This window comes from Saccostrea cucullata, unplaced genomic scaffold (assembly GCF_032062105.1).
Source record: "Saccostrea cucullata isolate Sc308-1 unplaced genomic scaffold, CSIRO_AGI_Scuc_v1 ctg1648, whole genome shotgun sequence".
Lineage (NCBI taxonomy): Eukaryota > Metazoa > Mollusca > Bivalvia > Ostreida > Ostreidae > Saccostrea > Saccostrea cuccullata.
The window spans coordinates 46,496-63,141 of record NW_026938462.1 but is presented as its reverse complement, the minus strand read 5'-3'; the positions used below and the strand labels follow the sequence as shown (position 1 = coordinate 63,141).

Genomic DNA, 16,646 nt, shown 5'->3' with positions numbered 1-16,646 from the left:
GGTCATAAATGATTGCTTGGAAACATTTAAAATGGCTCTTAATTATTTTTCAATCACCGTTACTGTAATAAGAAATCGTTCAACTTTCAATATGTCGGTTCTTATATTGCTTCGACAGTTGCCTTAATTTACATATTTTTGAGCGTTTTGAAAACTGAAGAAATGTACATGTTTTTTATTACAAATTTCAAATTAGGTTAGTTTTGCAATTTTCTCGATTCTCAGTACTGACATCATTTGTTGTTATTTGCAGAATGTCCAAAAGGTTTTTGCATTGAGAATGAAGGAATATGCAGCATTTAAAAGTGCAAAGAAAATCCAGAGTTGAAATGCGTGTAAGAGCAAAACTGGACGGTTATCTGAAAAGAAAATACAATTTTATACTTCTTAAGAAATAATTAGCATGATTATACTTTTGTATTTCTGGCAGATTTTGATATAGGAAATTAAAATTTTGCATCTATGTGCTGACAGATATACGTGTTTTTTTTTTAACAAACAGCCTAATGCGATCAGGAATAATGACACAAAAAATGTGATCAGATAAACACAAAAAATTGTTTTAGTTTTAATCTGATATAACATTGCTCCCTTAATGTTTTATATTTTCAGGGTTTGCCAGCATTTTTTCAACAACATAGGATGGGAGGTCAAAAAAATTGTGATCAGCAGTGAATAGCATATAAAAGAAACAAAGTCTGAAAATAAAATCTTTTGCATGCGTGATGTTATTAGATGTTATTTTTTTTTATTTATCACCATGTTATTTTAAACTCGAGAAAGGCAAAAAGATATGACAATGCACAATAAAAGTTCATAATTTCCTGTTTTTACCTCACAGCAGTTATTTATCAGAATCTATTAATCGGTAACTGGCATTATCTAACTTTCCTAAAAAATCTACTAAGGTTTTTAATAAAATTTCATGATATTAATTTATGAATTATTGTGAAAATATTAGGTATCATTGATTGATTGTTTGTTGTTTAACGTCCCTCTCGAGAATTTTTCAATCATATGGAGACGTCACCATATGACGGTGAAGGGCTTCAAATTTTGACCTTTACTCGGCACTCAGGGCCATTGAGCAGTGAGGAATCTTTATCGTGCCAACGCCTGCCGCTGACACGGGGACTCGGTATTTAAGGTCTCATCCGAAAGACCCGCAACTTTCACTTCAAAGTGCCGAGCTCATGGAGAAGGAACAGTTGCTACCCATTTTATTGGCTGGGTCAGTCGCGGTCGAGATACGAACTCACGACCTCCCGCTCACGGATCAAGGGCTCTATCGACTTAGCTAACGTGAACGGTGTTTAGGTTATGTGTTTTAAATAAAAAACTAGAATTGACATTTGTAAAACAAACTCAAAGTAAAGCTATATGTACCTTTTCTTTCCTTTTAAAGTGAGTAAAGTTTGTTTTTAGTGTTCTTTCTTCTGCATGCTTGTACATACATCAAATATACACCCTTTTCGAGACTGATATAAGAACATCTCAATTTTCAGCAAATCAAATGAAACGAACATGAATAACCTTTTCCCTATTGAACATCAAGAACCCTAATCGTTCCATTATATTTCTGATATATTCTTTTCGATATAATTTTATTAATACATTAGGTTTTATAATAAGTTTTTTAAAAGGCAAAAGCAGGATATATTATCAATAGAATTTCAATAAGAGGTAGGCATGAATAATTTAGCACTGATTCATAGGATATTGCATTGTTCTAAATATACTCTGATTCTAACGTTCATAATTTATTAGTCCTAGTTTTTATCAAAAATATTCTGGTAATCTTAATTGAAAATTGTCTTCTTTTTTTTACAAATGGTGTCATTAATGACCATTTTAAGAAGAAAAATATATAGATATCATTCAGTATTTAAGATCAAAAGTCGAAAGAAATAATATAAAACCAGAGTAAATCAGACACGGATCTCTAAAGCATAAAAAGCGGGGTCAGGTGGCAATGAGGAGTGGACAATCCCTACCAAATCTCGGCGACTGATAAAACCCGCCATGTGCTCCTTAACATGGTCGAGAAAAATCTGAAAAATCCGTCGACAATTTATTTTGTAAATAATTATCCAACAGTTAGTGTATAATCATCAGACAACATATGCTGACAAAGTCATTGTCCATAGAAGTTACGAAATGAGACTGCTGACTTATTTATGTTTTATAAAATTTCCACCCTACCTCGTTTGAAATATCTTGCAGGATACTAGTTTTTCACTTCTAAAATCAGTTATCCCTTTAAAAAACATAAATATTTGTGATCAAATTTTATTCTTGGAAGTATTTTAGTAAGCAAAGCATTAAACATAAGGTCCTATGATTTAAAAATTAGTTGTAACAATCCCTTCTAATAAATTGGTAAGATGTATCTATATATATTATTCCTTTAAAAAGCAGGACTTACATACTTGTAGTATCATGGAGAAAAAACTCTATAATCACACTACTAGTATTTTCCACAATTGAATTTTTAATTAAGATAATATTTTAATTTACACCCCCCTGAGAAATATTCTTATTGTAGTCACATTATTTTGAAAAAGCAATATTTTGCACTACTGAACTGAACATAACAATATTTTTCTTCATATCCTGGAATGAAGATTTCAACCTTGTGAATTTTATATTAAATGAAATCTTGAGCAAATTCATACGCAATTACGCAGTTCTATTTTCTTAATGTAGTAGTTTTGTAAGTATGTTACATTACCAAAATAAAGGAAAGTTGACTAAAATAACCTTTTAGCCAGACAAGCAAAACGAGTCTCATAAATTTGAATCTGTATATAGGACAAAATCCTTTCATCTTGCGACAGGTGGATTGTAATAGTTAAAAATAATTGTTAACCTAGATTTTCAAAAATAAACTAAAACTAGGTATGATCCAAAAGTAATGTCTCAACTTTTATAAAATTGCTATAAATCGACGTTAAACAACAGAATTATACATGATGAAAGCTTTATTTGTTTCAAATCAGACCTAAAAAATTGAAAGGAATATTATTTATACTTTCCAAAATATCAGAATTTAGGCAATATGCGTTTACGGTAGTCGCCACACCAAAATATAACGTCATATGACGGATACGCACCGTCATACTTTTAAGCGTTTGATCTTCGTTTCATTAAAAAAATATATGTGATTCACAAACATTTTCCTCAATTTTACTTTCTTTAAGAATTCTTGGCACCATTATACACTCACTCTTTTCATAAACAAACCCTCTGTCAAAATATTTTGTACAGTGGCATAAGACAAACTTAAAAATTCATATGTCACTCTATCCGTCTGTAATTTTTGACAACGTCAGACACCATTGAACGTTTCCGTCCGATCTGCTATCTGTCGGTCTTCTTGTACTCTTCTGATTATTCAATAACCCATCACTAGCCCAAAATTTCTGAAACCATCTATAAGGAAGTATCTTAATTACATTATTTATTCTGTTAGTCTAATTAATTGATGTAACTGTTGCTAGTGATAATTCCCGTATTTTGAAGCAAAAATGCATAAAGTGAGCGGTTTTTCCAAATTTCGACAATCCCTTTATCAGATAATGTTACCTAAGTGAAAAATATGGAAATAACGAACAGTTTTAGATCTAAAAAGTCCATTCAAACAACACAAGCCTATACCTAGTGCAGAGTTCACACGGACCTCTTAAACATTAGTATTGGGATTAAGTACCATGGAGGAGTGACCAACTTCTTCCAACAGGTCACACATGCCGTGTTCCTTGTCATTTTAGAAAAAATAAGTCAGCAATTTAGAATATAAAAAGTTGTTTTACAAGCAATATTAAAACATTTCAGTATTTGATTTTATAATATATTGTGATATTTTGCTAACAAGATCATTATACAGTCTATTCAATTTACGAAATGTTGACTTTAAACGAAAATGTTGATATCATTGTCTTGTCAACTTGTTTGTCAATAGCTTTACTCATTTGATCTCTCTTGTTGGTATACCACGTTTTCACTTCTTTTGACTATGTAGAAGAAAATCATTATTAATTGTTACTTACTTTAGTCTTTGGAAATTAATTCAGTATTTGTAACTTCAGCATTCAACGTCACACTGCACAGTTTAGGACCTAATGTTTGATTCTCATTAAACAAATTAATTAAAAAATACACGAACAAGATACTATATTAACATCTTTCCCATTGTGAACTACATCTATGATATTGTACATTATCAAACAAAATTAAAGAGGATTTCTTCCTAAGGCAGTAGTTGTACATATCAATAATCACGAAAAATTGACTAAACTTACCTTCTAGCTAGGCAAGCAAATGAGTGTCGTAAATTTCAAAACTGTATGAACGACGGAATCATTTCATCATGAAACAGGTTGAATATATGTCATATCACGTATATACGACATACGACATGTTGTCAATAAATGATAAAATGTCGGAATCATCTGTTCAATGAAAAGTAGCTGTGAAATTAAATTAAATGGGATGCTTGAGGGGGCTGGTTGGTATTGGCCATTTTCAGACTATTTTGATCTCCATTGAAAGAAAATTTTCACATAAAGGTACAGAAAGTTGATCAAATTTCGAAACTAAAATTAAAATGTATGACATTGTCCTTTGCCAAATGATATTTGAAAGCTTAAGATTGTATGTCTTAGAAAAGTAATATCTGAAGACTAATTGTTGTGACAACCCAGTCTATTTCATTTCTTTTTGTTACATAATAAAAATTCCAGTTGCCTACTCATTTCTTTAATACGAAAATAATCTAATAGCTATAATAATTGACAAGTAATAAACAATCTACAAATCCGTTTATTAAATAACTTTTACACAAAAGACGAAAATTGCAAAAGTTCTGACTTTGTCTTATTTTTTTTTATTACTTGTTTATTTCGGAAATAAAATAACTCAAATTTCAATCATTTGACATTTTACTCTAAATATAAATTAAACGGTTTAAAAAGAAAGTCAAACAATCAATTAAACTAAAATTAATTAAAGATGTAGCTTATCTTTCATGCCTTTTGTTTTAAAGCTTGCAAAGTACAGAAATTAACGTTTTGAAAATGGGGAACCTTTATCGTTAATAAAAGACAAGCTACCAAAAGAAAAAGAAAATAAAAAAAACAAGCAAATCAAAAACAAAAATCTGAAGACATTTATTCTGATGAGGGAATCATTACAGCGTTATAAGATTTGATCACGAGACCACTCCAGTCATATCCAAATGATACAGGTATCCTCTTTCATAAGACCCCCCCCCCCCCAAAAAAAAAAAAATTCTTGACACCAGAACTATTTGAATTTTTAAAATTAATTATGTATATGCATTTATATTTTAGTTCACATAATTTTAAATACAAAGAAGAAAATGAGTTTAAATTACATTTCAGAATTAACTCTGAATTTTGGTTTCAATGCCTGAAGGTACAATAGTAAACTCATAATCTTTTATTATTTATCATCATAGGAAAATTCTGTTACGACAACTCATCTGTGAAAATCACCAGGATCTATGTAATTGACCGGTATATAAAGCTTGAATATTAATACAATACGGAACAGCTGGCAAATTAGACGGCCATGAAGCAAGCAATTCTATTTGGTTTGTGTCTGAGCTTTATTGTTGTAAGTTTTTGGTTGTTTGAATTTTGTTAAAATGATGTAAATTATCAGAGGTTCTGTTTTCAGTGGAGTATTTAAGCTACAAAATATTTAATTTACATCGTTAAATTAATTTATGTAAAACATCTGACACGGCAGACCCATGTTAGCAATTAAGTTTCTAAATCCCGAAAAATCTTATCCGTGAGATTAAAGCAATTCTCGAAGAATTCTCTGTAAATTGATATGATTTATAGGCTCGGCCGTCGGATGCTAAGATATGCGCGCGGGTTCTCACGACTTTCACCATTCCCTCACGGAACCTTGTCAGTGAACGCGCAAACAAAAATTCTGCTGTAATTTTAATTGCAATTTTTGATGGTTATTTTCTTCGATATGTTGGATCTTTGTTGTTCTTTGATTCGGAATTAAACCTTTTAATATTGTGGAACAGATCTAGCTTTGTTGGTGGAAGTATATATTTCAAAACAGTGAATCGATGCCTACCCTGATTACGGGGATTGCAATGTGAATACCGGTATCCGGCGGTTAATTATTTTGGAATTAGTGGTGGCAAATTATCATAATCGGCTCATATAAATATGTTAGAAAGAAAAAACGCAGATCTACGCCCAGGTGTTCTTATTTTACATAAAGGAGGAAACGATGTTGACAATGTAACAGATACACGAGATAATGAACCATTTGTGAGGGAATTAAGCTTGCGCCTTTTATGCATCGCATATTAATAAACGTTTCCACCACGCGACAATATTGCACATGTGAAAATTTGACAGCTTATATCTCGTTTTCAAACTCGATTTTTATACACAATATCTTATAATGAACTAGTAATTAAATTCAACAGAGAATTGAAATGTCTGCTGGTACAGAAAACGAGTGTTCAATATTAGAAACTTAAAAAATATTAAACACTTTAAATTTCCGATGTTTTGTGATGGCGTTCACTTTAACAAAGAACATGGGATGATGATATATACAGGAATCTACGTGGGGCAAGAAGACTACCCAACCCTAATGGCATGTTTACCTTCACCATGTTCATGTTACGAGATAAGTTTTATTATTTATTTCTTTATTTTTATGTAATTTATGCATTCAAGATACATGTACTTGAATTTTAAATATCGATTTACAACAATGTTATGGCGTACGGAATCAAAACTTGTTTAGGTTTAAGTGTAGAACATTTTACGATAGCTGCTAGCCATTTGATGCACATGGCATCGTTTTAGTGATATGTCACTATATGCACTGTGATCTGTCACAGTAGAAATGGCTTCTGTTCATTTTGATGCACATGGCATCTTTATGTTTGCGATCTGTCGCAATGAGCTGTAATATGTACAGCTGAGCAGTTGCTATTAATGTTATGTGCTAGCAGCTTTCAAAGTAAAATGTCTCTACATGCTGATGGAATTATGCTCAAATGTAAATGATATGATGCTTTGGCAATTTGGTGACATTGAAGGGCATTTTAATACTTAAATCTTTCATATTAATATGCAAATCAAATTCAACTTATATATAGACAAGAAGTTTTTAAATTATGAGTGTCTTCATTCCTCAATAAGTATAACTTTTATTTTTATGAAACTTATGCACTCAAGATACATGTACTTGAATTTTAAATATTGATCTTCCACCAAGCAATATTATGGTGTATACATGTAGATTGTACACTTGTTTATGTGTGAGTGTAGAACATTTTATGATGGCTGCTAGTCATTTGATGCACATGGCATCGTTTTAGTGATATGTCACTATATGCTCTGTGATCTGTCACAGTAGAAATGGCTTCTGTTCTCTTTGATGCACATGGCATCTTTATGTTTGCGATCTGTCGCAATGAGCTGTAATATGTACAGCTGAGCAGTTGCTATTAATGTTATGTGCTAGCAGCTTTCAAAGTAAAATGTCTCTACACGCCGATGTATGTTACACCAGAGAATTATGCTCATGTGTAAATGATATGGTGCTTTGACAATGTCTTGATTATTTTCCTTGTGATCTGTCACTATAGCCTATGTTTGGCCTATGTGAATTGACTGCTATAGAAACTTTTGCACACTTAAGTATGTGGATGTCCTTGGTTGTTTATGACGCCAGACGGCTTGGAAAAAAATATTTCCATTATAAGCTTGATTTGGTGACCAAGGGCATTTCTTTAACTTTGAATTTTTAATGTTAATATGCAAAGTCGATTCAACATGTATATAGACAGAGAAGGTTTTGAATTATGAGTGTCTTCCTTACTCAGACAGGTGTCTTGAATTGTAGGCAATGAAGAATAAGAGCGAGGAGCACACAGATCAAGTTCCGGCGGTTTCTCGGGAACTACCAACTACGTCCACGCAGCAAGGCTACCAAAAGTGTTGGTATCAGTTTTCGGTAATAGATACATCGGACAGTAATTCTAGACCCTTATCACTTGGGATTGACACAAAAACAAAAGCACAAAGTTGGACAAATGAAGTAAAGTTTGGGTCTTTACTCAAGCCAAGTAAAAAAAAAAAAAAGAAAAAAAATGAAAGTCTGACTATTATTAAGGAAAAATAGTAGTTGGCAGCCTTTCACATTTTTGTAAGCATTTTTGTCAAAAAAAAGGAAAGAAAACTAAAACAAAAAAGAAAATGTAAACGAGGTAATAAAATTAATGAAAAATGCTCCATTGTCCAAAAGCTGGCTGATCAATCCAATGCTTTGGCAACCATCAATTATGATGACTTTCAGATAATGGAAAGAAATTTCTCTTGGGGAGCTTCAGTGGGATCGCGTTAACATTGAATTGTATCAGGATGTCTTAACAGCCGGTGTACAAACAAACTGTAAAACAGCATTCCAGAAAACTACTGTTTGTCCCTTCATAAATACTCAACTTGAACAATTCCGAACAGGGTATTTGCGACAGAAAAGAGTGTAAATTTTTCCATACTTGTCAGCACTGTGGGGGTGGGGTAGAGCACAGTAGAAAGGTCTGTCTCACTTCCACCAAATCAACCACAAATGCTAAAGGAAGACAACGGGTTTGAAGTAATCAAGGTCCGGCAGAATTTAAACAGTTCGCACCTAAATCAACAAATTAAATAATTGTTTTAGAAATTGTTAACCTCAGTTAATCTTGACATATATGGTTATCAAATTCCGATAGAACTGATAGCGAGTTCCTGGTCTTAGGTTTAAAAAAAAGGGGTTAAAATACCTTTTAAGGGTAAAGAACATCGTAGTCTTAGCGACAATTTAAACTCTGTGAGGCAACATTTAGACATTCTTCAACACAAAATTACACGAAGAATTAGTGTCTAGAACCTTTAGTAGTTCGCCCCTAGGCTGAGTGCCCAAAACGCAACTCGTCAAATTCGGGTTATTAATCATTTGACGTACCCAGAAGGTTAATCAATTTAATTTAATTAATGACGTAATACCTCCAGAATTTTGTTACATCAAGTATAAGACAATTGACGACTCTATTTACATTTTTAAAAACAAAAAAAAATAGCAAAGGGGCTTTAGTTTTTACGACTGATATTGAGAATGCATTTAAAATAATTCCCGTTCACCCTTCAGATAACGAATTACTGGGTTGATAATACATCCATAATTTTAAAAGATAAATGAATTACTTCTGGAACATTATCCCTCTATACAGATGCAAGTTATATCGGTTTTGGGAGTTACTGTAGTTTTCAGACGAACTGGTTTTATAAGGAATGGCCTGAAAAGTGGCTTCAGATACACATTACAGTCGGGGAACTATTGCCTATTGTATTGACCTTAGATTTTACGGGCCACGTCCTGCAAAATTCCTGTAAAAATTTATTCTGATAACATAGCTATAGTGTACATTGTTATAAAACAAACATCTACTGATCCGAATATTATGAAATTAATGCGGCAATTTGTCGTCAAGACAATGCAAATTAACATTTTATTTAAGCCTAGTCATATCCCTGGTACTTAACGCTTTTGGGCTTACAGGTACAAGGATTCAAGGAGGGGTTCCCATCCATGAATCCAGTGCCGACATCAGTATCCCCAACAATGCTCAACTTAAAAGAACCTAGAAAACTTCATTTTGCAGAGTTCACTTTTGAGAAGAAGTCTAGATTACTGGAAAGTGTTAAGCTTGTTCAGTACAAATCAAACACCCTAGAAGGCCTAGAAATCAGACCTGTTTTCTTTTTTTCAAACATATAACTGACCGACATTTTCCCATCTTGTCTCTACATTCTCGAAAATCCAATGTAGGTCTCTGTTGTGAAAGCATTATAATCATTTCTTTCAATAAGGGGTCAAGTTTTGGGTCCCTTTTTTCTTACCCAGATTGTAATGGAATCCAAAAAAAAAAAACAAAAAAAAAACCAATTTACATATTTTCTACAGATGTCTTTGGAGTGGACATTTCTCAATTCTGCACTCTATAAAAGTCATAGTTTTTGAATCGGTGCGGCGTCTTCTGCGGCCGAAAACGGTATTTCAGATTTAAAGATAAAATTAATGGGGACGATGGCATTGCGACGCATACATGAAATACATACGCATACTTGTTTTGAAAATCTTAATTATTTCATGCGGTTAAGTATAATCATGGGGACAGGGGCCTCTGATTCTACATATCAAATTATGTCTGCATTTATTCTAACAAATTACGATCAGCTGGTTTTTGGGCATAATGAATATAAGTTTCCAGATTTATATTTAATTTCCCTTTAATACCATGATGCATGGATTGTGTAACTTCAGTTTAATTTTAAAACAAAGCAATGTCATGGGGACAAGGGCCTCTGACTTTAACTTACAAATATAACATGGACTGTTTTGATTTTTAAAACCTAGGTCATGGGGACAAGGGCCTCTGACTTAACCTTACAAATATAATATGGACTGTTTTGATTTTTAAAACCTAGGTCATGGGGACATGGGCCTCTGACTTAACCTTACAAATAAAGGATGGACTGTTTTGATTTTTCAAACTTAAGTCATGGGGACATGGGCCTCTGACTAAAACCCAATGAAGGATATGATGTATACAACTGCGTTGACTATTTTCAAATTAAGTCACGGGGACATGGGCCTCTGACTTCTTCGCATGGTTATGTATATACAATGTATAATATGTTGGTTTTGATTACGTTTGGCTGCTGTAATGATGGTATAAACTTTGATAAAATATAACAGAGCTTAGCGTGAACTTAATTAGTTGTGGATGGAATGTATTATGGCATTATTGGTTGATAGAATAGGAATCTTGAACCAGTTCCATTTATCACTTAAAAGGAGTATATTGAGCGTCTTTTAAGAAACTGTGTAGTATTTTTGTTCGTGCCTTAATATTAACATTTTTCAAAAGACAATAGTTTAAGGATGGGGTTTATTGTGTTTATTTCATTTCAAACACAATAATGTGGCGAATTTTTATACCCCACCTTTGATATCTATTGAAACAAAATTGATTGTATCTTTCAGTTGTTCAATTTTTGTGATTCTGCATTATATGTTTATATGCATGACATTCTATGTTTTTTCATATAGTCATTTATAATGTAAATAAATGGCATTTTTCAATTCACAGAATCTTAATTTTGTTTCTTCGTATCAAACAGAGTTAAACTATTGTCAATGGATTTACATAAATATTTAATTTACATCGTTAAATTAATTTATGTAAAACATCTGACACGGCAGACCCATGTTAGCAATTAAGTTTCTAAATCCCGAAAAATCTTATCCGTGAGATTAAAGCAATTCTCGAAGAATTCTCTGTAAATTGATATGATTTATAGGCTCGGCCGTCGGATGCTAAGATATGCGCGCGGGTTCTCACGACTTTCACCATTCCCTCACGGAACCTTGTCAGTGAACGCGCAAACAAAAATTCTGCTGTAATTTTAATTGCCCTCCGTCCCGCCCCAACACCATCTGTAATTACTGCCGTGTCAGGATAGTTATCTTTGAATGGTTTTGTATGATACATGTTATCTTGGAATAGTGTTCATTTTCATGTTTATTTTGATAAAATATGTGAGATTGTGGTGTCTGCGAATTTTTATACCCCACCTTTGATATCTATTGAAACAAAATTGATTGTATCTTTCAGTTGTTCAATTTTTCTGATTCTGCATTATATGTTTATATGCATGACATTCTATGTTTTTTCATATAGTCATTTATAATGTAAATAAATGGCATTTTTCAATTCACAGAATCTTAATTTTGTTTCTTCGTATCAAACAGAGTTAAACTATTGTCAATGGATTTACATAAATCAGAATATCATTTTTAATCCGATGGATACTAGAGTAAATGACATGTTTAGTCCTCCGTGGCAAAATTTTTTTGATTCGGTCATTTTCCGTTTTGCATACTGGATTTATGAAATTTGAAAAACTTTTACATATATCATATCTGTTACAATAATTTGTTAATATAACTATATGTTTGAGGTATTTTTGTGATTAACTGTCCAAACTTTAGATTTTTCTACACATTTTATTCAGGTTTCTATATGTACTACAATACGTGTTAATTTGATTCTATAAATTTCTTTTTGATTTGACTTTCCTTATGCATAAAGTGAAACAAAATTATGTGAGAAGTACAGTGGCTGGAACGTTATTGTTGACAACTTACACGAACGATCACGTTACACGAACGATTCCGCACGATTAACGCACGATTAAACCTGTTACACGAACGATCTTTCAGGTTCACGATTCTACACGTTACACGATCTTACACGATTGTTAACGCAAACGCACGATTCTTCACTCAAAATAGTTCAAAATATTTAGGAATCAATATTTTCGAAACGAAATACGGCTTAATACTTAAGATTTTTTAAGATTTAAAAGAATTTCAATGTTATTTCATAGACTTTGAAAAAAAAAACGGAAAATGATATTTCTGTAATTAAATATATGCAAGACTTAATATTTTAGATTTAAAATAATTATTTCTAATATAATTCTCCGATAAAAAAAAAAGGATTTTGTTCGTTCTATTAGACGATGTACATGTATGTGGGTCGTATAATTTGATTGTATTGAATATCATGATATGCAGAAAGGGGGATACGATTGAACAAAAATGGCAGCATGGAATGACTTAAATTATAATTACAAATTTTATCTTTACATGTTTCCAATGATTCAATGTCTGATAAACTTGCCAATTATTCAACTTTTTTATTTGCAGAAATTTAAAATTAATAAATTACAAATAGGCTCAAGAGAAACACAGATAATCAAAACTCCCGAAAATCATGCCGTTTCCATGTAACTATTTATGTAAGCATTTAGAAATGTTAATTTCTTTGTAAAAAAAAAATACATTTATTTTCAATGAATTGATTTCAAGATTATCTTGACCACAATAAGAATGAAATAATAATTAAAATCAGAATTTTCAAAAAGGCGTTAAAGATCTAAGTACGGTTTATAACAATATTGATCGCGCTATTTGACGAGAACTAAATATTGTATGACTTACTATATTGCTTGTTTACGGGCGATAATTAGTTCGCTCTGCATTCTATTATGTAAATTGCGCTTTTTCATTTTATTTGGATTTTAATTAATAAATTAAGAAAAACAAACCAGGGAAATGCTTATTTTACACATGACATTCAGATAAAAACTTACAAAACGAAATTAACACGATTCTAAACGCACGATCTCGCACGATTAAAAACGCACACGATTGAGTCTGATACACGAACGATCTTGCACGTTACACGAACGATCACTCACGATACACGAACTATGCTACACAATTGGTTTGTCAACAATAACGTTCCAGCCACTGTAACACTTAAATTCTCACTATTCCTTAATTATATTTCTCGATAATCCACACTTCTATGAATAACGTATGCAGAGTAAACACCAACCTTGTTTTTCGAAAATGCTGTATAGTTATATTACATTAATTTATACTCATTAAATGAAAGAGAATATTTATTTTGTTAACCATCTCATAAAATTACGTGGTCGTCGATAAATGTAAGATGAAAATGTTTTACGTAAGGTGAGGGCATATATTCCACTGGTTACAGGAAATTTCCTTATTTTACATTACTGTACAGCACTTATATTTCTTAATGAAGAAAATTGAATTTTGTTTTTTAAAAATGTTTGACTAATAACCTAAATAATGACAAACATGCAAAAAATTTCAAATACATTTATTTAAAACAAAAACGTTCGAGGCTTTCATTACCTAAAATATATACTAGTATAACATGTATAATTCATTAACAAAACGTACAAAATATTATCTCAGAATGAATTTGACCATCAACAATAGACAATAAAACAATTTTGCAGAATTTCGAATTTGAAATCAACCAATATCAGGCAAATATAAACTTTTCATATCAACCAATAACTGACAAATTTATAAAATTTTGAAATCAATCAATAACTGACAAATTTATAAACTTTGAAAAGGGTTTTTATTCTTCTTTTCTTTCTGAAAGGATACTATTTTTTTCTGACACAAATTCACAAAGGGGCAAGATTTATTTAAAGAAAATTTCGAGTTCTCCTATATATCAATTTACTTTTCTTTCTAAATGTCGACACCTTTTCTTTTTTTTCTGTTCTGTTTAACCAAATTCTTTAAAAAGTGTTTCTTGTTTTGCAAATTTCGGTTAAACATATTTGAAATTGTTTTTCTAGAACAATCCCTTTAAACACTTAATCTCTTTCAAGTTATCTGTAAAAGGTCGCAGAAATAAGTTTGCTTAAAGACTACAGCTCGAAGCAAAATATTAGCGAAATAAATTTTTTCTCCTGAAATTTAATAATTTTGTGTACTTCAAACTTTCAATTTGCAGATCTGTAACAAACACAGCCGAGATGTAGGGATATAAATAGCATTTATAAACAAGATCAAAGTAACTAATGAATCGCCGCTCAACAAATTTAAATTTCAGACTAACATCACTTAATTTTAGGTTGTAGTCAACTGTCAAAGATATCGTCCCCGTCCTCCAGGTAATTAGTAATCGTGCGCATGCAAGTAAGCAAATATTCTTGTTTTGGAAATATTATTCAAAGAAAAATGATTTCAAGACAGCTGAGACTATAAAACTCAGCAAACTCTTTTATGTGATTTTTCTACCCTTTTATAAATATACCTTATTTTTAAGACTTTGAAATGAACATAGTTATATGAAATTAACGACTGAATATCTATCAAATGCGAAAAAGTGTCTGATATAGAGTCTACAGAAATAACATAATACTGTTTTTTCATTTGCCGATTAAGCAAATCCAATCTGTAGTTTACCAAGGGAGACTGGTCCGTGCAGAGGTGCCTGCCCCCGGTATTACTACGACACCAGAACGGGTACCTGTCGCTCCTTTACCTATGGATGCTGTGGAGGAAATCTGAACAATTTTCAATCAAGAGAACTCTGTAATAGAGTTTGTAAGATTAGACGTAAGAATTTATTTTTCATGGTGTTAGTTTTAAACATTCTGGCATATATGATTGACAAAAAATAAATTTGATAGAAAGGAGATAATTTATTTTCTATTTTTTTTTACTTTTATTTTTTTATACTTATGTTTCAGGAAGCTGTATAAAATTATTTATCGATTTCTAGATGGAAATATGCATAATCTATCTCGTGTCCATTCAATTCTTCAGCAAAAGATATCGGATATATAATTTGCTTTATAGACTTAAAAAATCCAGTAATGTCTAAATCCATATACCTGTTAATTTTGCTCAAATAAAATCAAATATACAATGAGTAATCATCTTTTGCAAAACGGAAACCCTAGGTGATAGTGTACTGATAATGTAGTGGACAGTATATAATTAACTTATACTGCCTCGGTAGTGAGCTAGCTCTTCTAGTGATGCGGTAGAGTTTCCATCTATTTCAGGCAAGTTAAGTAACGGCGAGCCTGTTAACCCTTGGATGGGTGACCGCTTTACGTTACAATAGTAAAAAAAGTGTTACACACCTTACATGCACGTGTTTGTTTGTAGCCTGTCCTGCAATAGCCTGTCTCATTGGAGCCTGTACTATTCAAACCTGCCCGGCATATCCCGAGGCTACGTGTGTGTGAGTACTTTTTACTCTTTTTAAATGAATATTGTGAAATCACATATGTTCGTGTTTTTGTTGTTGTTGTTGTTGTTGTTGTTTTCGAGGTATTAAGAGACACACGAATTCATGTCTACCAGGAAATGTAAAATTTTACTTACATAATTACTGAATACTTCTTCATCCACGAATTGAAATCCCCACGAACAAAGAATTTTTACTCAATTCACGAAAGTTTGACCCCACGAAAATTTGAGATTTTACAGTAAGTACGTAAAATAACTTGTTTCCCTAACATGGTTTTTTTTCTTATTCTTTTTAAAATCATTACATGTTTCTTGAATTTTATTCACAATGTGGAAGTTCAAAACTCACTTTAGGGATATTATGTTAACCTTAACTATTTTAATTCTATGTGAATACAATATCATTATATTACAGAAAATATTTACACCTTACTTTTTTGACAGAGCTGTATGTCCTTGTGAGTCTGTTTGGATTTATAGAGGAGAAGATGTCACAGACCGCTGCAATAATAGAGGCTAATCAAATCACTTGAAATATGGCGCGAAATTTGAAAAATAAAACTCAGTTTTAACTTTCAATAATCTTAATTTCCGTTATTCCCTGATCACAACAAGGAGCACACGGCAGATTTGATCGTTCGCCAAGGGATACTCATTCCTCCATGGCACCTGATCCCACCTCTGATGTTTTGGAGATCCTTGTTTGCTCTGCTCCTATTTTCTTTTATTGTTTAATGATCTTTGATATTGAGTCCTTTTATTTAGTTATTCCTTATTATATAAGTTACAACGCACATATGCATTAAAGCTGAACACAACTCGTAAATAGGGATACGCCATTTCCGCTATCATTATCTACGATACAGTGCAGGGAAATAATTTTGTTACAGCATCAATGCTGATTTTGGTGCTTCCTATGCTTGCTG

General features: G+C 32.0%; 1 protein-coding gene and 1 long non-coding RNA gene across 2 annotated transcripts; one reads left to right on the top strand and one right to left on the bottom strand.

The window, feature by feature from the left end:
* Positions 1–306: 306 nt before the first annotated feature.
* Positions 307–4,312, bottom strand: LOC134250350 (uncharacterized). Its single transcript, XR_009988494.1, has 3 exons — positions 4,050–4,312; positions 2,203–2,257; positions 307–359 (listed from the first exon to the last, which is right to left on the bottom strand). It is a non-coding gene; the product is annotated as an uncharacterized LOC134250350 (long non-coding RNA).
* Positions 4,313–5,549: 1,237 nt separating this feature from the next.
* On the top strand, positions 5,550–16,302 carry LOC134250352 (kunitz-type serine protease inhibitor Hg1-like). Its single transcript, XM_062732711.1, has 5 exons — positions 5,550–5,637; positions 14,591–14,630; positions 14,905–15,078; positions 15,637–15,712; positions 16,165–16,302. Exons 1-5 carry the CDS (start codon positions 5,593–5,595, stop codon positions 16,238–16,240), a joined length of 411 nt encoding a protein of 136 aa, XP_062588695.1. The 5' UTR covers positions 5,550–5,592; the 3' UTR covers positions 16,241–16,302.
* Positions 16,303–16,646: the final 344 nt, after the last annotated feature.

What these genes read in the sequence shown, in the direction of transcription:
- LOC134250352 (XM_062732711.1), top strand. Translation starts at nt 5,593, where the DNA reads ATGAAGCAAGCAATTCTATTTGGTTTGTGTCTGAGCTTTATTGTT. An exon ending in TGTGTCTGAGCTTTATTGTT is followed by an intron (nt 5,638 to 14,590) that starts GTAAGTTTTTGG and finishes ACTTAATTTTAG; the next exon opens with GTTGTAGTCAACTGTCAAAG. An exon ending in TATCCCGAGGCTACGTGTGT is followed by an intron (nt 15,713 to 16,164) that starts GTGAGTACTTTT and finishes CTTTTTTGACAG; the next exon opens with AGCTGTATGTCCTTGTGAGT.